Below are 24,917 nucleotides of genomic sequence, written 5' to 3'. Positions count from 1 at the left end.
CTCTTCTGCTATGATTCATTTTTCTGATGCTGATTTGACTAAATGATCATTCTGACTCTAATCTTGATCCTGGCTCTCAGTTTTAATCCTTGATTTCTTTCCCCAGGGCGACTATGTCTGGTTGGACCTGAAGACCGGTCGGGAGTTTGAGGTACCGATCGGTGCAATGGTCAAACTCTGTGACTCGGGACAGATCCAGGTGTTGGATGATGAGGGAAATGTAAGTGCCGAATAATGTTTTGTGCTGAAAAGTTGTCTGAGCGGGCCCGTGACTGACAGAACATTCTAAATAACTGTAAGCATTTCAATTAGAACTACGATCTAACAAAACTGCCACTGTCCAGGGGCCTCGCATGGCTTTTCTGTCAGTGTAGCACAAGGGCGCATTTGTCCTGTAATAATGCATCGGATCCAAGCAAAGCAATCTGCTGCACGTGTTCTGGCACGGTGGCTTGAATATAGTCTCAGCTTTGTGGAGATAGTGTTCGGCAGAGGGGCCTTCCTGGTGTTCCTCCAGAGGCCCAACAATGGATGCCATGTTGACACGCTGGGAGCATCAGTGGAGTCAGCTTTTTTGGGGGGCTTTTTGTTTTTGCTCTGCTTGCTTGATTTGTCTGCCATGTAACATGTTATTTATAGATTTAATTTACTGATGAGTGTGAATGAAACATGGGGCTTTAAAAGCTGAAAACAACAGGGACCAGATCCAGACTGTGACTGCTCCACCTTCCGTCAAAAAGTTGTGTTCAAAAACTGTTGCGTTATTTGCTACATTGAATAAAGAGTGTCCTACTATTCATTCATTCTACAGTCCACTATAACTTCCACTCCTCCCCCTGCAGGAGCATTGGATCTCCCCCCAGAATGCCACCAACATTAAGCCAATGCATCCCACCTCCATCCACGGGGTGGAGGACATGATCCGCCTGGGGGACCTCAACGAAGCTGGCATTCTGCGTAACCTGCTCATCAGATACACAGAAAAGCTCATATATGTGAGTATTACTGTGTGTTAACACACGGCTCAGTAGGATTCAACATTTACACTATTAACATGGGTTTTGTTCCCATTGCAATTCATTAGGGACACCCGTACACCTGTTGAAGTGGAGAAAAACAATCTGTTATTTGAGGATTTTAATTGAACATTATGATCAAGATTTTTAGGGCTTTTCTATTTTCACTCATCCTCCTAATTCTTCTTTTGTGTCATAACGTAATGGCAGTACGAGTAGTATGTATTATCTCACAAACCCAGTCTCAGACTTCTACTCGTGGCTGCTTTTCTACTCTTTTCCGTAACTTCTTTATTCTCTCCTTATGTGATACTCGCTCTCCTTTTTCCTCACTCCCTCTTCCTATTTCCTCTGAAGACAAACTGTGGTGGCAGGGTAAGTCAGCCCCTGGACGTAAAGCATGGTCGGAGATAGATCAGCTGGAAGCTGGAGAACATTGCATGAACTTAATGCAACAGCTGCATGGCCTTAAATAAGAGCAGCCTGCAGCAACCTGTCATGTTTAAAACTGCATGTATCCTGCACGTTTTGTTCTGTCTCATCAACATGAAACGGAAAATAAATCCTTATTATTTCATATCAGGATGATCGTAGGGGAAAGAGTTGCTTTGCTTGAACGTTGAGAAATTGGAGGTGTCGTGTTCCTGCAGGACCGGTCAAAATGCCGTGTTTGATTGACAGACTCAGGCTTCGTGGTGACTAAGATCAGCACTGCAGCCCGGGTGCATGTTGATTTGTTCTCAACATGGCCGCCTGTTCTCCCGTGGCGAACACTGATACCTTCTCATTGTCATCCTTCAACATCTGAGCTACGCATCTACCCTCATCCAGTCCCACCAGCATTTTTTGTGTGACGGAGAACAGTTTCACAACCCCTGCTGTCCACTCTTACAGATCCTTGGCATGAAAACCCTCAGACTTTAAGTCTAACAACAGCTTCAGTCTGAAATAAACAGCATTCACATCAGTTCGTTCTCCCTCATCTGTATTCAGACGTACACCGGCTCCATCCTGGTGGCCGTCAACCCTTATCAGCTGCTGCCCATCTACACTGCCGACCAGATCCGCCTCTACACCAACAAGAAGATTGGTGAAATGCCGCCGCACATCTTTGCCATCGCTGACAATTGTTACTTCAACATGCAGAGGAACAACCGCGACCAGTGTTGTATCATCAGGTAAGGAAAGAGTAAAAGTGGCTTAAAGTCAAAGCTTCAGTTTGAGCCAGACAGAGGGGAATGTCTGTTGGTCGGTTTTGGGAAAAATATTGGTCCAAAAACCTGTGTGATCCCTTACTGTACCTTTTCATATAGCGCCATCATCAGGTCAAACTGTAAATGTGTCAACGGCCTGGATTGGTGATCAAGTACCTATGTGTGTGTGTGTGTGTGTGTGTGTGTGCTCTTTTACCTTTACTGTTAATAGTGGTGAGTCTGGAGCTGGGAAGACAGAAAGCACCAAACTGATCCTTCAGTTCCTGGCAGCCATCAGTGGTCAACACTCCTGGATAGAGCAGCAGGTCCTGGAGGCCAACCCTATACTAGAAGGTAGGAACACACACACACACACACACACACACACACACACACTTCACTTCTACCGCACATATGATGATAGGTAGAAGTAAACGAGCTTCCACAACTGCAGATGACACTGTAAAGTACAGTATGTCACCGGTTTCTCGTGTTTCCCCTGCAGCCTTTGGCAACGCGAAGACTATCCGCAATGACAACTCGTCTCGTTTTGGGAAATACATCGACATCCACTTCAACAAGAGAGGAGCGATTGAAGGAGCCAAGATTGAGCAGTACCTGCTGGAGAAATCCAGAGTGTGTCGACAGGTACGGCACAAAACGACAATGTTCACACTCCTCAGGAATAAATCTAATAGTTTAATCTGTTTCGTTACCTCCCAGTCTGCCTCTGTTCTTTCTTTATTTGTCTTTGTGTTTTTATTTGACGTAACAATTTCCTTTCTCTGCAGGCCTTCGACGAGAGGAACTACCACGTCTTTTACTGCATGCTGAAGGGAATGACGGCGGATGAGAAGAAGAAACTGGGGCTGAGCAAGGCCACAGACTACACCTACCTCACCATGGTGACTGATGTCTCACGTGTTTCAGCTCCGGCTGCGTCGGTCGTGTCATTATTAAATCAGTCTGTTCGCTTTTGCAGACAGTTTGACATTTCCAGTTACTGAATGTTCACTTGTTAGGAGATTCAGTGCACAGTGACATTACAAACTGACAAAACAGAGGCAGATACTTCCACCAGCTACGATACAAGTTTGTTTTCATTTTGATTGAAAATTTGCATTTTTAAAGTGGTCTCGGACTTTTGGACTCATGTACCAACATAACAATTGAATCATGAAGCTAAAATAAAGCAAAATCCAACTCAAATCTGAAATATAAAAACACAGATTTCCTTCCCCTGCAGGGTAAGTGCACAGTGTGCGACGGCCGAGACGACTTGAAAGAATACTCCAACATCCGCTCTGCGATGAAGGTACCGATTAAAACCAATGAGCAGCAAAATGACTTGCGTCCGAGGTCTGTGTTTCTTTATCACGTACACAAGCGAAAATCATGAACTCATGAAATGTTGTTCCCTAAAAAAAAAAAAGATCCTGGAAATTGGAAGGTGATATTTGTTTACCTTTCCAAACAGGACAAATCTCCTTTCTTCTGTTCTGCAGGTACTAATGTTCACAGACAAAGAGAACTGGGAGATTTCTAAACTGCTGGCCGCTATTTTACACATGGGCAACCTCAGATATGAAGGTAAAGTTAAAAAAAAGAATAATCTGTTCAATTCTCATGATGTTTGTCTTGTTTCATTCTTCCTCTGTGATTAGTTTCTTGCCACTGTGTTACTTTTTGTCTGCACACTTTTACGTGACGCCATAATTTTTTTTAGCATGATTTACCATAATCTTCTGATTATAATTTCTCCAGAGTCGTGTCAGACATTTGGAGAAACACTCAACAAGCGTTATGGGTTTTTTTTTCTTCTTCTTCATCTTTTGCACTTTTTTTGGATAATTTTTATTTGTTTTATTTTCATCCTTTCTTTGTGCAAAAAACACATACAACAAATGTTTGACCTTTGACCCCGCAGCCCGGACCTACGACAACCTGGATGCCTGCGAGGTCGTCCGCAGCCCTCACCTCACCACTGCTGCTACACTGCTGGAGGTGACACACACACACACACATCAACTGTTGATCTGATTCAGTCGGGGCAGGTTCATCCATATGTGCGACTGATTTTATTAAAAAGTTTGTGTGTGTGTGTGCGTGTGTGTGTGTCTTTTCAGGTGGACAGTAAGGACCTGATGAACTGTCTCACCAGCCGAACTCTAATCACCAGAGGAGAAACCGTCTCCACTCCGCTCAGCATGGAACAAGCTCTGGACGTGCGCGATGCTTTCGTCAAGGTGAAACACTGAATAATAAAAACGTATTATTATTATATTAAAACTTTATTTTATCATTTTTGTTGAATAAGCTCATCAGTTAAAAGCCTTGAACTGTCCACTGTCAGAGAAACTCAACACATCATCGTGTACGGCCTCAAATAGGAGAGACATGATTACATCAATGCATCTTTTATACACATCCTCAAACACTAACAAACTTGATACATGCATTTCCTCACACATTATACATTTGTAAACAGATATCATACAAATTAAAAAATCTTGATTGATGTTTCCTTTACACTTCTCTCCTGCTTTTGCTGATATGATGTTGCATTATTCGTAACCTTTGTGGAGTGAATGGTGACATGTGTATGTGTGTGTGTGTGTGTGTGTGTTCAAAGGGTATTTACGGCCGCTTGTTTGTGTGGATCGTGGAGAAGATCAATGCCGCCATCTACAAGCCTCCGTCCTCACAGCCCAAATATCTCAGACGCTGCATCGGACTGCTGGACATCTTCGGCTTTGAAAACTTTACTATAAACAGGTAAAACACACACACACAGATTTATTTCTATTCTTTTCACGTCCTGTTGCTCTGAGGAACCAGTTATCAACGTGGAATAATGCTGCTGTCTCAGTATATATCAGTTCAAATTCAAACGTCTTCCTCTCACCTTCCCCTCTACCTGAAGAGCATCAGCTGAATGTGAAATCCTTTTCTGATCTGTCCTTTGTCTCTTCTCCTCCCTGCAGCTTCGAGCAGCTGTGCATCAACTTTGCCAACGAGAACCTGCAGCAGTTCTTCGTGCGTCACGTCTTCAAGCTGGAGCAGGAGGAGTACAACCTGGAGCACATCAACTGGCAGCACATCGAGTTCACCGACAACCAGGACGCTCTGGACATGATCGCCATCAAACCCATGAACATCATCTCGCTCATCGACGAGGAGAGCAAGTTCCCCAAGGTGCATACACTCAGATCGTGGATGGTTATATGCCACAATAGTCGGCTTTAAATAATGATAAAAAATATGTATATCTCTTTGTTTCTGTCGGTCTTTGTGTCTCCTGCAGGGCACAGACACCACCATGTTGTACAAGCTCAACTTTCAGCACAAACTCAACACATACTACATCCCTCCAAAGAACAACTATGAGACTCAGTTTGGCATCCAGCACTTCGCTGGAGTAGTTTACTATGAAACAAAAGGTCAGCTTCACTTCATGAAAAATGATTAGTTGATTGAAGGTCATTGAATGAGAAAAGAGTAAAAAAATGTGTGTCTGTTTCCTACAGGCTTCCTGGAGAAGAACAGAGACACTTTATACGGTGACATTATCCAGTTGGTTCACTCATCCAAGAACAAGTTCATCAAACAGATCTTCCAGGCTGATGTCGCTATGGTAATGGGATTAAAAACAGACACACACACACACACACACACACACACACACATACACATTGGCCATGAGCAGAAAACAGTTGCAAATAATTAAATTTCTGTGGGACATTTATGTCTCATTCTGAGTTTAAAGTGATTTAGGGTAAAGTTTGTTTGATTTGATAAATTCAGAGACAGAAACATAAACACAACATTGGTTTCAGAACACAGTTCCTTCAAAGTACAGTAAAAAGCAGCTCCTTGGTAGTTCAGTTGGTAAATATGACAAACATCTAATTTCGATTTAAACACAGTACTTAAATTATTAATTTAATTTCACCTTTTAATTTATTTTGAAAACCTAAATCGGAATTGCTTTTCTAAAAAAAGGCTAACTTGACGAATCCCCATAATGTAATTCATCATGATGGCCACTAGAGGGCAGTAAACAAACAACACCGTCCACGCCATGTGCCACACTCAAAACTTTACTTAAAACAACGGATTTTAATACGGATTGCAGTTACTCACTGTGGCCACCGGAGGGCAGTAAAATATTTTTAAATACACAGTGAGCGCCTCCACTAGTGTAAAGGCAGACATAATACCGTAAAAATTTTCCGGCGACAACTTTCAAAATAAAATAATCAACAAAGGCAACAGGGCAGTTTATTCCCATCACATTGTGCAGGGGTAAGTTTAATCATATTGTGTGATATTTCACTGCTGATTTGCCTTTAATTGGGCGGTTACATTGTGATTTGGGCAAGTTGTTTCAATTTTTGTGCCACCGAGGCGGTTTACCATCAAGCAGAGTTCGTGGAGGATATAAAAAGTAAACAGTTAAAGGGTTAAAACGGAGTTGATATTACTTTACATGGATTCATATGAAGTGTACATAAAGCGTCACACTAGTTAACTCCTCGTTAAACCAAATTTCGGAACATTTAAATGCATATGTTGTTAATGAGGCAGCTAACTGAACCACCTGTTTCCAGTGTTATTGCTAAGCTAGGCTAACTGTACCGCCTGTTGCTAGTGTTATTGCTAAGCTAGGCTAACTGTACCGCCTGTTGCTAGTGTTATTGCTAAGCTAGGCTAACTGTACCGCCTATCTCCAGTGTGTGTGCTTCCGGGGTGTCATTTTCTTCAACAACAAAAACATCTTTAGACAGGAATGTCAAACCACTGCCATTATACAGAATGACAGTCATTTAGTATTTCACATCTGAGAGTAAAAAAAAAAAGTTTTCAGTTTGTGAAAAATCCCTTAGCAGTGAGCATTTTGCTTGATGAATCTGTCCATTATTTTCAGGATCAATCAACTGTTGTGTCTGTAAAATATTGATAATAATTTCCCCTCGTCCAACGGATGTAAAGTAAGTTCATATTCAGATAGTTTGTTATGATTCATGATTTTTTTTTAAGAGTAGTTGCTTGGTGAATTGATTGACTAATCAATTAGTGGACTAATACTCCCTCCTCGTGCTCAAGTTGTTTCTCTGTTCTCTTGATTCACTTTTAACTGTGAACCTGCAGCGTCAGCGAGACAAAGACTTTTATATTTAGAGACAGAGACGGAGGAAAAAGGTTAGTGTCAGTGCACAGGAAGAGAAAAAGAGAGTCCTCATTGTTTGTGACCCTGACACTTTCTACGCTGGTTCACATAGTGTGTGTGTGTGTGTGTGTGTGTGTGTGTGTGTGTGTGTGTGTGTGTGTGTTATTTTTTAGGGAGCAGAGACCAGGAAGCGCTCGCCCACTCTGAGCAGTCAGTTCAAAAGATCTCTGGAGCTGCTCATGAGGACTCTGAGCGTCTGTCAGCCGTTCTTTGTTCGCTGCATCAAGCCCAATGAATACAAGAAACCCATGGTGAGTATCTGAACTCATTAAAATAAATAAAATAGAATTGTTTTTATTAAGGATTTAGGGTAAAACCATTTTTTTAAACATTGGTGGAAGATTTACTCTGATCCTTTACGTAAGAAAAAGTACCAGTGCAACGACATAGAAATACTCCACCACCAGTAAAAGTACTCCATTTGAAACCTACCTATTCTAGTAAAAGTGCGAGTTTTATCAGCTAGATAAGATCAGCATCAAGTTAAAGTATTCATTCTAAAGTAAAAAATCTCCTGCGACTGTTAAATGATTCTATACGACATTATTAAATTATGAATACTGATCAATAAATCAATTAGCATAATTTTACAGTTGTCGCTGCTCAACTTAAGGTGGCAACTTAATGTTCACGAGCTAAATCTGGATAGAAGGGTTACATTTTAAAGTGATGACCTTTTACCTTCATTTGGTCGTTTTTAAGATTTTTTTTCAACATTTGACAAAATTCACTTGGATCAAACACCCGAGGTTTTCGCCTGATTTTTAGAGGATCGAATGTCAAGGTCGGTAAATCTCAAACCTTTAACACTCAAACTTGAAACTTCCTCATCCAGTCACAGGCCTAATGTTTGTGTGTGTGTGTGTGTGTGTGTGTGTGTGTGTGTGTGTGTGTTTAGTTATTTGACAGGGAGCTGTGTGTGCGTCAGCTGAGGTACTCAGGTATGATGGAGACCATTCGTATCCGCCGTGCAGGATATCCCATCCGCTACACATTCGTGGAATTTGTCGACCGCTACCGGGTGCTCATGCCTGGAGTCAAACCAGCGTACAAACAGGTTAAGTGTAAACACAAGTGTGTGTGTGTGTGTGTGTGTGTGTGTGTGTGTGTGTGTGTATCCCCACTTTCTCTCTCTCTCTCTCTCTCTCTCTCTCCTCTCATTCTGTTGTTGGGTCTCTTCCATCAGGAGGACCTGAGGGGAACCTGTCAGAGGATCGCTGAGGCCGTGCTCGGCCGAGATGACGACTGGCAGATGGGAAAGACCAAGATCTTCCTCAAGGTATTCCTGCATTAAGGGCAATTCTACTAAATTTTTAAGGTATAAGATGAACAATCAGATGAAACAACAGTATTATACAACACGACAACCTTGTTCAGCTGCAGCTGAACTGGGAACGGAGCAGTTCATCCCAATCAGTGAGGCTCTGCTGTGATTGTTTCCAGTTCACACGTCTGTTGATGGGAAACACTGTGTTTTTTGGTTTCCTGCTGTGTGTGTGTGTGTGTTGGACGTGGGTGTGCGTTTGAGATTGAATAGACAGTGAGAAAATAACAAAGTTGTTTGAGTTCCCATCAGGAGTGTATCTCGTTGTGTAAGTGTGTGTGTGTGTGTGTGGCTGTGTGTGTGTGTGTTTTGGTTTTTATCCGCCATGTGAGGGCAGATGTCACCCTGAGGTCAGAAGTCACTGGTAAGGCACATCCGTTTGCTGGTTGCCACGGCGACACTGTCATTTCTCTCCCCAGAGGTGAAATGCAAACATCAGCTGGTGTTTTCACAGTGTGTGTCAGTGTGTTCAGCTCCCCCTGTTGAAACACTGTCCTTTCCGCAGCTGGTTGTTTATGTTCTGATGGAGTGACGACTCTTTACCCATGTGGGCTCTGACACCCTGCGCTGTGTCCTCAGAAGCCATGGTCAGCCTGCTGCTCACCTAGTTTAAAGTCAGGGGCAGATTTCTACAGCTCAGATTTAATTTGCTAATTTCTGAAAGTTCAAATCTTTCATTACATGAGATCTAATGAAGGCAGCGCTGTCGTAAGGGTCAGAATAATGTGATCCGTTAAATCTGCCTCAGTCATAAAATATATTGTAAGACAAACTTACACTGCAATTCTAAGCTATTATAAACTAATATTGATAGTGCAGAAGATTGTAAAGAGACGAAAATGTATATAACTGGTAAACAGGGAGTGTATATTGTTCCCATGGTTTTTTTATATTTATTTTCCTCAGGTCAGCTCAACAGGAAAATCTGAATCTGAGAGTTGAAACCAGTTCCCCTGGTTTTAGTTTTCTAAAATGTCCAGTATTATTATGCATCAGCTGCAACTGGTGTGCGCAGTTTTCCCTAGAAACGTGTTTGGGAAAAACATGTCGATTATGTTAAATTCCTGTGTGCAGAGCTGTACCTGTACCTGAAATGTCACACAGATGAACCGAGGTGAATCTAAGTGGAGATGGAGGATGTTTCTTTGTTAGCTCAGTGTGGTTTATTTTCAGACAAATCTCTTCGTCAATCTCTGTCAGGCCTCACTGCTCGGCTGGACAGGAAGTAGGACAGGAGGTAGAAAGTGCAGGCGGGGTGAAGTCGGGGCAGTGCCCACACCTTCCTGACAGGATGTGGTCAGATCAGACGGAGGGCAGATGGACAGATCACAGGAGGAGGGATGGAAGCAGTTCCAGGCGTTTGTGTTCGTTTATGTGTCACATTAACAAGCTGTCAGAGGACAGTGCTGTAAGGGCAGCTTTGTGTTTGTTGTGGCCAGACTATAAATATCTCCGCAGCTACTGGATGGATGGCCATGGGATTCTGCCCAAATGGGAATTATTTCCAGAGAGTGAAGCCTGATGGGTTAGGGGTTAGAAAATTCAAAAGCTCACAGGCAAGGTAGTTAAATGAATGTAAGATACGTACAACAGATAAAACCAGAGCAACAGAAAATGTGTGTTTGTGTTATTTATCCGTTCTCTCTCGTGCTGTGTAGGATCACCACGACATGCTGCTGGAGATCGAGAGAGACAAGGCCATTACTGACAAGGTCATCCTCATCCAGAAGGTGGTTCGAGGTTTCAAGGACAGGTGGGTTTGAGATTGACCCAGTGTCTCTCTGAATTTGTCCACTTGACACTCTCTGACCACTCTTCATATTTCGATAAATCTTGTGTAGATATGTTCTCTCTTGGTGATTAAATGATTGTCATGTACTGTAAAGATTCAAGAAAACTGTTTTTTTGTTTGTTGTCTCCTGCTACCAGGTCTAACTTCCTGAAAATGAGGAAGTCGGCTGTGTGGATCCAGAAGACATGGAGAGGTTATCAGTGTAGGAAGAACTATGGAGCTGTGAGGAGCATCTCTTTGTCTTACACCCACATCACACATGTTGCATTGAGTATTGAGTGTATTGAGGTTTTATTATGTCAGCATGATGATGTGATGTGACCCACATGAAGCAGCACACAGTTTTTGTTTTAAATCACAAGTGTCAGAAAAGACTGAATATAGATCTTTCTTCTTTCCTTCCGTGTCCGTTCAGATGCGAGCAGGCTTCTCTCGCCTGCAGGCTCTGGTTCGTTCCAGGAAGCTGTGCGCGTCGTATCACGTGGCCCGTCAGCGGATCACGGGCTTCCAGGGTCGCTGTCGGGGCTACTTGGTGCGCCGGGCGTTCAGACACCGGCTGTGGGCCGTCATCACCATCCAGGCCTACACCAGAGGCATGATCGCTCGCCGGCTGTACAAGAGGCTGAAGGGAGAGGTAGGAACACGATCTGAATATTTCTCCCACCACTGCATGAATACATTGTGAACGCTTTATTTCAATCCCCAAGTTAGATTGCAAGTACACAGGATTCAAATATTCAATCTTCTTACTATTTATCTATATATCTTTTCTTTTTATTTAATGGCGTCTTGTTTCTGTCTCCCCTCAGTACCGCAGGAGGCTGGAGGCGGAGAAGATGCGTCTGGCTGAAGAGGCCAAACTGAGGAACCAGATGTCTGCGAAGAAAGCGAAGGCTGAGGCCGAACGCATACATCAGGTGGGAGTTCGACAAGGAACTCATAAATGTAAAGTCGTCTTAAATTAAAGTGCAGGATATCTCAAGTCTGCTCTTAATATGTTTATCTGCTACATGCTCCAGCTTTGTTCTGTAAATTCTGCCAGCAGGGGGAACCAGGAGGTTAAAAATGTGAAATAGAGTGTCCAGGCCTCGTTTGTTTTACAGATAATAATTTCATTATTATTATAACAAAGTTTTTCCAAAACCAATGTGGTACTCACTTACTTTTCTAGGAGCGTCTGGCCCAGCTGGTCAAAGAGGACGCCGAGCGCGAGAGGAAGGAGAAGGAGGAGGCTCGGAGGAAGAAGGAGATGGTGGAGCAGATGGAGAAGGCTCGTTTGGAGCCCGTCAACGACTCGGACATGGTGGACAAGATGTTTGGTTTCCTGGGGACGACAAACTCTTTACCGGGGCAGGAGGGACAAGCCCCCGCCGGCTTTGAGGTGAAGATAAACACAGTTATTGTCTCTTGGATGTGAGAGCCACAAAATGTCTTAAGTGTTATCAAACCAGTACAAGTGTAGAAAGCTGACATTCAGTTCTCCTCTTCAGGACCTGGAGCGAGCCCATCAGGAGCTGGAGGTGGAGGATCTGGACGAGGCTCTTCCTCTGCCCGAGGATGACGACGAGGAGGACTTATCGGAGTACAAGTTCGCCAAGTTTGCCGCTACCTACTTCCAGGGCACCTCCACGCACACCTACGTCCGACGACCTCTCAAACAGCCGCTGCTCTTTCACGATGACGAGGGAGACCAGCTGGTGCGTCACCTTTGACCTCTGGTCACACAATAGTCAAAAAGAAACAATACTGAAACAAAACATGTGAATGTAAATTCAAAGGAATCAGTAAATTATTGGAGTTGACAAATTTTTTTATTTGATATACAAATGAAAGCACTTATCTGCTGTCTTAAATGTCAAAGATAATAAGTCATATTTCTGTAAATTTGTGTTTAATTGACAGTAGTTTGAAGCAGAGAATTGTGCAACATTTCACATTTTTTAAACTTTAAAAGTTGATGTTCAATGTTTTCGCTTAATACACTAAAACCCTTAAACAATCAATAACCTGTTAAAATTTTGAATCGTTTCAAACAACTTTCAAAAATACTATCATGTTCAATCTTTGCTCAAAACAATAATTTCTGTATTGAAAATTTCCCCCAATAAAATTGCCCAGGCTGCTCTGGCGGTGTGGATCACGGTGCTGAGGTTCATGGGAGATCTGCCGGAGCCCAAGTACCACACGGCCATCAGCGATGGAAGCGAGAAGATCCCCGTCATGACCAAAATCTACGAGACGCTGGGAAAGAAGACGTACAAGAGGGAGTTGCAGGCGCTGCAGGGGGAGGGGGAGGTGAGGAAGAGGAGGGATGAATGGGATGAGAGTTCTGTAGTTTGAGTTTATGAAGGATTAACTTCTACTCTGTAATGTGCTGCTGTGTTCTAACGTTTTGTATAACCATAATGTAGTTTTACATTTTATCAGTAAAAGAAGTTTAGAATATTAGAATAGAAATATTGTTGCATCAGGCCCAATATGTTTTTGTTAAAAATACCTGGTGTAAACATTCCCATTGTAACTTTACATTTTTAGCTCACATGAGATTAGCATAGGTCACCTGAATTATTGAATGTGTTGGGATTATTAAAAAAATAAGGCATCTCAGCAGTTTTCTTTGAACATATCACGTTGGGTCCTGGCCTCAGTTTGAGGGTTACAGCCATCACATATTATGTGTGATCCTAGAAGGAGAATCTTTGATTGGTCCATCAGCTGTTTCTGGTCGTGTTCTTCCTTCAGACGCCTCCGTCCGACAGCCACAAGAAAAACAGCGTCCGACACAAACTGGTGTCTCTCACCCTGAAGAAGAAATCCAAGATCACTGAGGAGGTGAGAACAGAGCGAGGGAAAGGGGATGATTGTAAAAGCTGATAGTTTCTGATAGTCAACATCTTCAGGCGGCATTTAGCAGAACTGGTAAAGTTACAATTTGTTGCTTCGCAGGTCACCAAGCGCCTTAACGATGGCGAGCACGGTCTCCACGGTAACAGCATGTTGGAGGACCGGCCGACATCCAACCTGGAGAAACTTCACTTCATCATCGGCAACGGGATCCTGAGACCAGCACTGAGGTACACACACACACACACACACACACACACACACACAAGGTCATGATAGAGTTTGTAACTAATGATCCAGACGTCTGATGACTGTGTGTGTGTGTGTGTGTGTGTGTGCATGTTAGGGATGAGATTTATTGTCAGATCTGTAAGCAGCTGAGTCAGAACCCATCTAAGAGTTCCCACGCTCGCGGCTGGATCCTCATTTCTCTGTGTGTCGGCTGCTTCGCCCCGTCAGAAAAGTTTGTCAAGGTCAGCAAGGTTTTCTAAAGTCACCATCCTAATACATCCTTAGGAATTGACCCATTTTTATTTTGTCGTTGGCTTTTAATATATGTGGTGATTAAACCTATTTCAAATTAGGGTGGCTGTTTGTTTGTTTTTTAACCCTCAGTACCTGAGGAACTTCATCAACAGCGGCCCGCCGGGTTACGCTCCTTACTGTGAGGAGAGGTTGAGACGAACATTCGTTAATGGGACGAGGACACAACCTCCGTCTTGGCTGGAGCTGCAGGTACAAACACAAAATGACGATGGCAATTGGTCAATTTTATGAGGTTGTTTGTGTTTGAAATGAACAATTGATTTGAAACATTTCCATCTCTAAAGAGAGTTTCATGCTGTGTTCAGGCGTTGACAAAAGTCATAAAATTAAATTAAATTAACAGGTAGACTCAGTGTATTAGGAAGTAAATGCAGCATACGTTACTAATAAACTGTTCAGAAATGTTATGTAAGAATGAGACTGTGAAGTGTTTGGATACTCATCAACTAAAGCGTTGAATTTCCAGGCCACCAAGTCGAAGAAGCCCATCATGCTGCCGGTGACGTTCATGGACGGCACGACCAAAACGCTGCTAACGGACTCTGCCACCACAGCCAAGGAGCTGTGCAACGCCCTATCTGACAAAATCAACCTACGAGACCGCTTCGGGTTCTCACTCTACATCGCACTGTTTGACAAGGTAGACACACACACGATCGTCAAGATCCTGTGACATTACAAAAGGTTCTGAGCCAGTCGAGGTTCAATATGAACCTTATAAAAGTTATATATGAATTTAACTCTTTGTGGAAAAAAAAAACCTTTGTTAAAACATCTTTTTAACCACAGAATATTTTTATGTATCTTAAAATATGTCTGGACAGGAACTTGAACTTGAAACTACTTTTACCTTTAACCCTAAAACGACGACTTGATCCTGAAGAAGTGTGGACCAGACAAAATGTCCGCACTTTATGAAAGTGTCCACACTTTCAAATTATAAAACTGAATCAAATACTTGATAATAGTACTAGTAATTCTAATACTCATGCTAGTTTACAAATTGGTTGTTAAAAACATTTAAAATGTTTGGTCCTTGTCCTTGTTTTTGGCAGCAGAAGTCTCAATAAATGTATCTCCTGGTCCTGCAGGTCTCCTCTTTAGGCAGCGGGAACGACCACGTGATGGACGCCGTGTCGCAGTGCGAGCAGTACGCCAAGGAGCAGGGAGCTCAGGAGAGGAACGCCCCCTGGAGGCTGTTCTTCAGGAAGGAGATCTTCACGCCCTGGCACTGCCCCACAGACGACATGGTCGCCACCAACCTCATCTACCAACAAACCGTGAGGGGCGTCAAGTTCGGAGAATACCGCTGCGACAGGGTGACTACATCAAACTTAGTTTTGCTCTTTATTTCGGATTTTGGGATTTGAAATGAGAATATTGATAATACTGTCATGTCATTTGCATCCTTATTATGAACCCATACCAACCTAGCAGTATATCTGACTCTGTGCTCCCAGGATGACCTGTCGGAGTTGGCCTCGCAGCAGTATTACGTTGACTACGGTTCAGAGATCCTTCTGGAGCGGCTGCTCAGCCTCATTCCCTCCTACATCCCGGACAGAGAGATCAGCACCTCAAGGACGGTGGAGAAATGGGCTCACTTCGTCATGGCTGCACACAAAAAGGTGCTCGTCACCGGGACAACGCCTGTCCACGTCCGCCATGTGTATTTATCTATCTGGACAATAAACTGGTGTTTTCAGTCAGGCCTCTTGGGTTGGTAATGTGAGACTTTTCACACATCATAAAACATATCTCTGTCTCTGTCCGCAGGGCATCTACACCCAGAAGAGGTTTGACCCTCAGAAGGTGAAGGAGGAAGTGGTGGACTTCGCTCGCCACAAGTGGCCTCTGCTCTTCTCTCGTTTCTACGAAGCTTTCAAGTTCTCAGGTGACCACCCGGCCTCTTTTTACTGTACACCTTGACGTATGATCAAAAGCACAGAGGATGCAAAAATCATCAAGATATCATGAATCTATGGAGCCTGTAAAATACAGAGTCACTGAAAACGTTCCCCTCTTCGTCTGTTTCTTTGCCTTTCAGGTCCCAGTCTGCCGAAAAATGACCTGATCGTTGCCGTCAACTGGACTGGAGTTTATTTTGTAGACGAGCAGGAGCAGGTCCTCTTAGAGCTCTCCTTCCCGGAAATAACTTCAGTTTCCAGCAGCAGGTGAGGCATGCTGGGAGCTACGGTGTTTGATGCTGGAGATCACTGTTCGGTCAATATAATATTTTTTTGATCTAAGATTGAAGTTGTTTTAGAAGTTGTTTCCTAACCTAATTCTCACCAAACCGTAAATATAAGTGTTTCAGGTCAGAAAAGACGTCAAATCAGACAAGGCTCCGACGTGACGTTCTGGAGGGTAATTTCAATAAGCATGTTTTGTCATACTCTTCCTCAGTGGAGGAAAGTTACAGGGTCAGAGTTTCACTCTGGCAACCATCAAAGGAGATGAGTACACCTTCACTTCCAACAATGCAGAAGACATCCGCGACCTGGTGGTGACCTTCCTGGAAGGCCTGAGGAAGAGGTCCAAGTTCGTGGTTGCGCTGCAGGACAACCCCAACCCCGGTAAGTCGTGAGGGTACGGTTGTTATGTTTGTGATCTAATAATTGACCGGTAAATTGCAGCACTAACTGGGATGTCCTAACTACTGGTTTCATCCTTATTTAAATTTTTCGTTTATCTGTTTGTTTTTGCCACAGCAGGGGAGGAGTCAACATTCCTGAGCTTCCTGAAGGGAGACCTGATCCTGTTGGACCAGGACACCGGCGAGCAGGTCCTCAACTCAGGTTGGGCGCACGGCGTCAACGAGCGAACCAATCAAAGAGGAGATTTCCCGGCTGACTGTGTGTATGTCCTGCCCACCATGGCCAGACCTCAGCAAGAAATAGTGGTGAGAGAAAAAAGAAAGAACCTCTCAGTCTGCAGGACACGAGAGTTTGAAATTAAGAAATTGTTTTTAGTCTCAGTAAAATGTCCAACATTTTGACCAGATGTTGTTCCTCTGATCTTTCAACAATCAATAAAAAGACATAAATATCTGATTATTAGTTACAATTGTGTTCCATTATCATCATTATAGATAAAATATCAGTTTCAACCGATAATAAAAGCCAATTGAATCTAATCCCCCCAAAAAATAAAAAATAAGTCCACGGCAGACAACAATCAAAAAGACAGATATCGGATCACATTGTACTTTTTAACAGTAATCAGGAGTAAGTAAATTTAAATGACATGTAATAGATTGATTTGACTTAATCTGACTTAATCTGGCTCTTGTGCCTTTTGTCTGATGAAAATTAAATGTCAAATCATATGCGTCTAATGTCATGTAATCTGATGTAATCCAATCAATCAGGCGCTGGTAACCATGACACCTGACCAGCGACAGGAGTCGGTTCGTGTTTCGCAGCTCGTCATGCCAGAGAGCGAAGGCAGAATGAAGCCCTACACACTGGAGGAGTTCTCCTACGACTACTTCAGGTACACAGACACACAAATGAACAAAAGTGATATACTCAGGCACGAAGACTGGCTACAAAGACAAGCACAAAACAAACGGGTACAAAAGACAATTTTTCAGCCTTAACCTCACTGCTCAACATGCCGTCATGTCAGCATGTCAATGTTGTAACCTGCTTCTTCCAGGCCTCCTCCCAAACACACTCTGAGCAGAGTGATGGTCACAAAGAATCGTGGGAAGGACAAACTGTGGAGCTGCACCAGGGAGCCACTCAAGCAGCCGCTGCTGAAGAAGGTCGTCAACCACGAGGAGCTGTCTCAGGACGCCTGCATGTCCTTCATAGATATCCTTTTTTCACAAAAATAGTTCAACTTACTCAGGCTCCTCCTCTTGTCTGGCGTAAACTTTGTAACTTTGTAACAATGGATAACTGGATGGTTTGACATGGGCATAGATCAAAAAAACACACCAGAATAAACTGTGTCACATCCACATATTCATGTACAGTCTATAATTTGTATCCATGCTAACCAGGTTGTTTGATTCCTTGACGCTTGTCCCACCTATGATGAAGTACATGGGCGACTACCCGTCCAAACGGACGCGCTCGGTCAACGAGTTGACGGACCAGATCTTTGAAGGAGCGCTGAAGGCCGAACCCCTGAAAGACGAGATCTACTGTCAGATCATCAAACAGCTCACCGACAACCACGTCAAGTGTGTAAACGGACACTGTAGTTAGTCGACACAATCAGTGATAAAGTCTGAATTCAAGGTTCACACTCACAAGATCTTTGACAGTGAACCTCGCAGAGAATAATACGCACGAAATAGCGATACTATGTTCATTAACATAGTATCGATTGTATTAGTTGCGTTAAGTTTTGGTACAGTAACCCAGCTGTAGAATGTAGAAGCTGATTGTGAGTTCTGTGCTCCTGCAGGTACAGCGAGGAGAAAGGCTGGGAGCTGCTGTGGTTGTGCACCGGTCTGTTTCCTCCCAGTAACGTGCTGCTGCCCCACATTCAGCGTTTTCTTCAGTCCAAGAAGCATCACCCGCTCTCTGGAGACTGCATGCAGAGGCTGCACAAAGCGCTACGGTACTGAACACCTACATTTTGTTTAGAATTATTTTTGTTGAATGACTCGTGCGTCACCAGTCAAGTTAATTTACTCTTTTTTCATTGAGTGGAAATTTGATTTTTAAAAATTTAAATCAGGATCACAGAAAAGCACAGTGAATATAAGAGGTGGTGATTAAAGCAAATATAAAGATAAATAAGAAGAGAAAAGCGGAAAATCTATTTGAAACAAAAAAGGCTGTTATGAGATAAACTTGGAAAGTTCAAGCTTCAAGGCAGTTTGTCAGAGAAAACGGGTTTAAATTCATTTTAAGCACCAAACTTCTTTTCTATGACCCACAATACCTTTCATTGCACTGCCCTTTTCTCATTGTTGTCATGGTACCAGAAACGGATCCAGGAAGTATCCCCCTCATTTGGTGGAAGTGGAGGCCATCCAACATAAGACCACCCAGATCTTCCACAAAGTCTACTTCCCTGATGACACAGATGAGGTATGACTCAGAAGTTTCCAACTGATGACGTCAGAGTGTCGTTTGAAAAGCTGAGACTGTTTGAGTTGAGTGGTTGCCTCACACCCGCAGGCGTTTGAGGTGGAGTCCAGCACCAAAGCCAAGGATTTCTGCCAGAACATCTCGACCCGGCTGCTGCTCAAATCTCCTGAAGGCTTCAGCCTCTTCGTCAAGATCTCGGACAAGGTCAGAGGTCAAGGAGTGTTTATCAGAAGATCAGACGCAGAACAAAACGTTCAAAAGTCATACAGGTCTGGGTGTGCGAAAGAATAGAAGGATATTTCAGTTTTCACCTCAGTCCACTCTGCAGACTTTGTTTTTAAAAACCCCTAAAAAAGAAATAGTGTATATTTTAAATGCCTATCACTACCCGTTTTGTTCAGGTGTTTTTGTTTTCATTTTATTTTGTCACTAGACCTCTTTTTATCTTACCAATGCCACTTGCAATTTCTCATTTTCTTAATAGTTTAAAAGATCTGACAGTCTTTGTCATGTTGTCCGTGTGTGTGTGTTCTGCAGGTGATCAGTGTGCCAGAGGGAGATTTCTTCTTTGACTTTGTCAGACATTTGACAGACTGGATCAAGAAATCTCGACCAGCTAAAGAGGGTTGGTTTTAGAATCTGTTTTACATCTGAACTTGACATTCTTTTAATGAGCAGTTTAAACTGATGCCACGATAGACACCTTTCCTCTAAATATTACATTTATTCTACAGAGCTTTAAGATTGCATTCTCTTTGATTAAAGAAGAAGAAAAAAACTGAAATGCTCGACTGACAAACACATTAATTGATTTTTAACCTGTTTAATAATTGTGAGAATACAATTGTGGAAAATATTTCCTTAGAGAATCACTGATGCTTTACAGACAGAAGCTCTTTCTGTTTATTTAGGTATTCTCAACATACAGGAAGTGAAAAAAGTATATTGAAATATCTCAAACACAAACTGCAGGAAATATCATGATCTGAATGTTGGAGGTTGAACAAACCTGCACTTGGAGTAAAACTAAATAATAGACCAGAATTTTATGGTTGATCACACCTATGTTTCTTTTCTCCTCCCTCACAGGTATCGTTCCCTCTCTGACCTATCAGGTGTTCTTCATGAAGAAGTTGTGGACCAGTACAGTTCCGGGGAAGGACTCCTTCGCCGACTCCATCTTCCACTACTACCAGGTGAGTCTCATGGTATTTACACTGAGAAACAGGTGAAGGTGCTTTAATTAAATGATGCTCTGTGACACTTCAGTAAATCTTTGTTTCATCCGACACAAAGACTCATTCTAGGTTTTTAAATGCCATATTCAACACACCCATCTTCTGATACTTTGGCAATTTGCTTCCAACTGTACCTTTGTGTCATAATGACAACTCTTCTTTTAACCAGGAACTGCCTAAATATCTGCGTGGCTACCATAAGTGTTCACGAGAAGAGGTTTTCCAGCTTGCAGCACTCATCTACCGCGTCAAGTTCGAGGATGACAAATCCCACTTTCCTACAATTCCCAAGATGCTTCGGGAGCTGGTTCCCCAGGATGTCATTCGTCAGATGTCACCGGATGACTGGAAAAGGGTAAACTTGCAAAACTCAACTGTCATTTTTTGTGATGACACCAATATTGACTATCAACTTTATACAGTAATACATTTGTTGTCACAGTCTGTGGTGGCATACTTCAACAAGCAGGCGGGCAAATCAAGGGAAGAGGCCAAACTGATGTTCCTGAAGATCATTTACAAATGGCCGACCTTTGGCTCCGCCTTCTTTGAGGTCAAGGTAAACACACCTGAGCCTGTCAGTTCCTGTCTGCAGCTCTCACTCTTGTGTCTTACAGTCAAAACACAAGTGTTTTTAACGTCAGTTTTATCAAATTCAACAAGAGGAAAAATCTGAATATCAAACAAAACATCCTAACTACAATCTGATCAATGAATATTTAGACGTCCCAACAACATATATCTTGTCTTTAGCAAACCACTGAGCCAAACTATCCAGAGATCCTGCTGATCGCCATCAACAAGCATGGAGTCAGTCTCATTGACCCGAAGACGAAGGTTTGTGTTTGAATGAAAACCAAACGACAGCTCACTCTTTAACTGCTGAAGTTGGCTTCACAGCCTGTCAGTCAGTGGTCCGGAGGGAAATCAAGACTAACGTCTATGTGCATTTTCTGCAGGACATCCTGATCACCCACCCCTTCACCAAGATCTCCAACTGGAGCAGTGGGAACACCTACTTCCACATCACCATTGGCAACCTGGTCAGAGGAAGCAAACTGCTATGTGAGACCTCATTGGTGGGTGGCGGCATCACAAATACACACACACACACACACGTCTGGTGAATCAAAAGCTGTTTTCAGACATGAACTCCATAAAATACTGCATCAGTATTAACAATCAATTAATCTAATATACTGTGTGTATGAATATAGATAAGTGGAGAAAACAGGACTACAATGTCCCCATTCATGAGGCCAGATGTTTGCACAATCAAGAGTAGAGTTCCAGAGATTTGTAAGATCAATGCATACGTATATTGAAACGTGTGTGTTTCCATGACACCTGCAGGGCTACAAGATGGATGATCTGCTGACTTCGTACATCAGTCAGATGCTGACCACCATGAACAAGCAGCGCCCCGGGCGGGGCCAGAGCAAGTGAACTTCTTACTGGCAGGAGGCGGCTGAGCTCATCCGGGTCTTGCGCCCTATAGGTCAGCACTGCAGTTGGGGGCGGACCTTCGCCAACCAGCTGTGGAGCATGAGCCGCAGTCCTTCTGCTAGCTCCGAAGGGTCAAAGGTCTCCGGGGCGAGCGCAGTTGCCAGTAGCGACGACGACCCCGGCGAAGGCCCCAGCAACTATAACCGCTACCATTACAACTACATTGAGGACGATCCGTCCAGTGAGGATGACTACCTCTAACACCTCCAACAGGTGGGGTTCAGGATTCACTGGTCAGAAATACAGTGTGGAGTCAGTACAACTGTACATCAAACTGAGAACTCTGCTTCTAGTTGTCACATCAACGCCAAACTCGAGGTTTGTGCTGCCTAAAAACAGTTTGATGTTCTTGTGACAGTTAACTTTACAAACTGGCGTAGTGATCGAGCTCTGGACAGAGTGAAGCTACACTTTGTGTCCACAGACATTTTACACCAGTGATTTTATGAATTGTCAAAGGTTCTGGGCTGTAGGTACAGTACAATCTACGTGGTCTCAGTTAGAGTAGACGTTTCACTCCCTAACTGTGACTTAAGCTGACGAGAGCTGCAAGACAATGTTCATCTGGTAATACCATGTTACACTAACTGCTGTAGTGATTTGAGCATTTTAACAAGGTACCTGCAGGTAAAAATCTCAAAACGCATTGAAAAGCCTTAAATTTAATTTCCAAGGTTTTAAATGTTTTTCTCTTGGCTGCTGTCAACAGAACTGTCAGTTATGACTTTGATAAACAGTGGTGAACAGTGGATTGTGCTGCAGTAGCTCTAAAGTTTTGATTGTAGCAATTCATTATTTTTAATTGGTTAATCCATTTATTTTCATTGCAGGCCACATCAATTGACTCTTTATATTACTTGGAATTATTGTTTCATACAGCTGGGATGTTCTGACGAAATGTGAATGTCAATAAGTACATGTACTTACTTAATAATTCTAAGCCTCGTTGTCCCCACTGGTTTTCCATCTTTACCAGTATAATTGTATTAAATTAAATAATATTCAGTTTTGTAAGAGTCTCACATTTAATTTGGTGAACACTTCAGATAAACTAAATGCATGTAAACATATGAATGGGTAAACATGTTTGATTTACGTAACAACATGACGACCTCTGGCATCTAAAAATACCAACGTTTTCATCCATCCAACAAAAAAGTGTGTTTGTAATGAGCAGTACATCATTACAGTGAAGCTGTAGGCATCTACTCTTGCTCCTGTCTTGCCTGGTGCATCTTAAAACAATGACAAAGTCACAGAGTTGCAGAGTTAAACAACTCGTTGAGGTTTTTTATTGACCGTTTCTTATCGAGGGGTAACTGCTGTAGTTTTAAGTGCTGACCTTTGGAGAATATCATTTGAAGTGATTCAAAATTCCTCTCGTTCAGAAGTTTTCTGGCCTTATACTCAAGCTAACTGAAGTGGGATCATGAGGTCATTTGTGTGCAAACTGTGTGCTACCATTTCATTTGTGGTTTTTGTTTGTTGATACTGTATGTTTACAGCTCTTTCGTTTTTTGCCGTTTATAATCAGCCGTTTTATTTTTTACATTACATGCCTTAATTGTTTCTCTATTTATGTTTGAAACTACATTACCCAGCAACCTGTGGGGTGCAGCTGCTGTTCTTACGGGGCTTTTGTAACATTCCTGTACATTTACAAAACTAGTTCAACTCAAGGGCCACTTATCAGCTTTTTCCATGGTGTTTTAGTTGCATTTCCCTTCATCAGGAGTTTCAGGACATACACATCCAACACCAGAATTGCGAAGGAAACCAGTAGATGCAGCTAAAAAGCTTAAGAAAAAGCTAGTAAGTTGGCCTTCAGTTAAGACCTCCTTTGTCAAAAACTATCATGTTTAACAATCCATTTTTTTAATGCTTAAGAAAACAAATTTCTTAACACATGCTGACGTTTGTGGATGAGAATTGTGCACTTGTAACTCTGAGATCTAGATTTTCCATTATTGGGATAAAAGGGAAATTTCCATGTGACTTTTTTCAGGTGAGATTTTTTTTTTAAATGTCCCGTTTACAAAAAAACCCCTCATATATCAAAGTGTTAAACAATGACTGAGATAAATAAAAACTACTAACTTGAGAGGAATGGAAGTAATAAGTGAGCACATACTTTCACACAAAGGCTGAGCTGAAGATTATTTTTCACGTGTCTCGGTTTGAAAAAAAGTTGCTTAAAGTAAAAAAGTGACTCCAAAGTCCAAGACGTAATTTTTCTCTTTGTCTGTTATTGGCAGTTGTTTGGCAGTACGTTGTTTTCCCAGAAAACCAGATCAACATTTTGAATAACTGTAAAACACTCACTGTGCTTCCCTCCATCAGTCGCCTTACCTCCACATAGAGCTGAATTTAAAAAAAACTGGTTTATTTTGTAGTGGCACTTTAACGTGTAGAAGAAGGTTCCTATCAGTTTACGTTTCTATAAATCCATGAGTAAATTAAGTGTTATGTTTAGCTATGAAACAATAAACTGGTTATTTTAATATTATAATCCTATACTATATATAATATAATCCCACCATCAACAGTGTTTTTAATGCTCTCTAAAACCCAGACCCAGAACTTTCCCCGTTTGTCCCACAAGAGAAATAACACATTCCTCTGCTTTGATTCATTAGTCATTTAAAAAAATCTAATCTCTGACAAAGATTTAGACATTTTCTTATTTAGTCTTTTTTTTCTCCTATATTTGGTGAAACTCTGGCTCATCCTTCTTCCACTCACCTGCACTGGAGGTTTTGTTTGTATCATGAACAAAGACACTGGTATTTTAATTGTGCCAATCATTTCATTTGATACCTTCATGTTCACATTGTTGTTGTTTTCCGGACTAATGCAAACGTCTGTCCTAATTTATTATAGGTGGTTTGTTGAGTTTTGTTTTGTCTGTGACTGTAACTCAAAAAATCTCGACTTGTCTTTGTAATGTGAGCTCTCACTTTTGTATGAAGCATTAAATACATTTGTTTTGACATTACTGATATAAATGAATTATTAACTCATGTAGTTGAGACACTGATCTAATGATTTTTGTGTTATTTGTATCATGTTTGTAAGCTTTGTCTGTCATGACATCGTTATATGAAATTGGATAGTATATTGTTATCTGATCACCTGATACATTGGGTCTTATTAAATCCAAGGTTAATGGAGCATTTT

At 42.3% G+C, this 24,917-nt stretch overlaps 1 protein-coding gene across 4 annotated transcripts in view; it reads left to right on the top strand.

The window, feature by feature from the left end:
• Positions 1-24,760, top strand: part of myo7aa (myosin VIIAa) — a 36,574-nt gene extending 11,814 nt beyond the window's left edge. For 3 of the 4 annotated variants that reach the window (XM_035623231.2, XM_047335793.1, XM_035623232.2), the window contains 48 exons: positions 107-220; positions 843-995; positions 2,010-2,194; positions 2,442-2,563; positions 2,715-2,857; positions 3,001-3,114; positions 3,456-3,524; positions 3,715-3,799; positions 4,137-4,213; positions 4,336-4,455; positions 4,842-4,984; positions 5,194-5,404; positions 5,514-5,649; positions 5,737-5,843; positions 7,553-7,690; positions 8,338-8,496; positions 8,626-8,718; positions 10,422-10,516; positions 10,693-10,777; positions 10,971-11,189; positions 11,365-11,472; positions 11,727-11,936; positions 12,046-12,252; positions 12,674-12,850; positions 13,298-13,387; positions 13,502-13,629; positions 13,746-13,872; positions 14,015-14,134; positions 14,412-14,585; positions 15,037-15,264; positions 15,406-15,573; positions 15,722-15,839; positions 15,993-16,119; positions 16,352-16,521; positions 16,657-16,847; positions 17,316-17,440; positions 17,606-17,763; positions 17,984-18,137; positions 18,365-18,520; positions 18,891-18,996; positions 19,087-19,200; positions 19,534-19,621; positions 20,086-20,192; positions 20,404-20,589; positions 20,677-20,793; positions 20,988-21,071; positions 21,194-21,313; positions 21,588-24,760. In XM_035623231.2, coding sequence (XP_035479124.2) covers positions 107-220; positions 843-995; positions 2,010-2,194; positions 2,442-2,563; positions 2,715-2,857; positions 3,001-3,114; positions 3,456-3,524; positions 3,715-3,799; positions 4,137-4,213; positions 4,336-4,455; positions 4,842-4,984; positions 5,194-5,404; positions 5,514-5,649; positions 5,737-5,843; positions 7,553-7,690; positions 8,338-8,496; positions 8,626-8,718; positions 10,422-10,516; positions 10,693-10,777; positions 10,971-11,189; positions 11,365-11,472; positions 11,727-11,936; positions 12,046-12,252; positions 12,674-12,850; positions 13,298-13,387; positions 13,502-13,629; positions 13,746-13,872; positions 14,015-14,134; positions 14,412-14,585; positions 15,037-15,264; positions 15,406-15,573; positions 15,722-15,839; positions 15,993-16,119; positions 16,352-16,521; positions 16,657-16,847; positions 17,316-17,440; positions 17,606-17,763; positions 17,984-18,137; positions 18,365-18,520; positions 18,891-18,996; positions 19,087-19,200; positions 19,534-19,621; positions 20,086-20,192; positions 20,404-20,589; positions 20,677-20,793; positions 20,988-21,071; positions 21,194-21,313; positions 21,588-21,680 — 6,519 coding nt within the window. In that variant the 3' untranslated portion in view covers positions 21,681-24,760. The remainder of the gene's footprint in view (positions 1-106; positions 221-842; positions 996-2,009; positions 2,195-2,441; positions 2,564-2,714; positions 2,858-3,000; positions 3,115-3,455; positions 3,525-3,714; positions 3,800-4,136; positions 4,214-4,335; positions 4,456-4,841; positions 4,985-5,193; positions 5,405-5,513; positions 5,650-5,736; positions 5,844-7,552; positions 7,691-8,337; positions 8,497-8,625; positions 8,719-10,421; positions 10,517-10,692; positions 10,778-10,970; positions 11,190-11,364; positions 11,473-11,726; positions 11,937-12,045; positions 12,253-12,673; positions 12,851-13,297; positions 13,388-13,501; positions 13,630-13,745; positions 13,873-14,014; positions 14,135-14,411; positions 14,586-15,036; positions 15,265-15,405; positions 15,574-15,721; positions 15,840-15,992; positions 16,120-16,351; positions 16,522-16,656; positions 16,848-17,315; positions 17,441-17,605; positions 17,764-17,983; positions 18,138-18,364; positions 18,521-18,890; positions 18,997-19,086; positions 19,201-19,533; positions 19,622-20,085; positions 20,193-20,403; positions 20,590-20,676; positions 20,794-20,987; positions 21,072-21,193; positions 21,314-21,587) is intronic. The other variant, XM_035623230.2, reaches the window with a different exon arrangement.
• Positions 24,761-24,917: the final 157 nt, after the last annotated feature.

This window comes from Scophthalmus maximus, chromosome 11, assembly GCF_022379125.1.
Source record: "Scophthalmus maximus strain ysfricsl-2021 chromosome 11, ASM2237912v1, whole genome shotgun sequence".
NCBI lineage: Eukaryota > Metazoa > Chordata > Actinopteri > Pleuronectiformes > Scophthalmidae > Scophthalmus > Scophthalmus maximus.
This window is presented reverse-complemented; position numbering and strand designations above follow the sequence as displayed.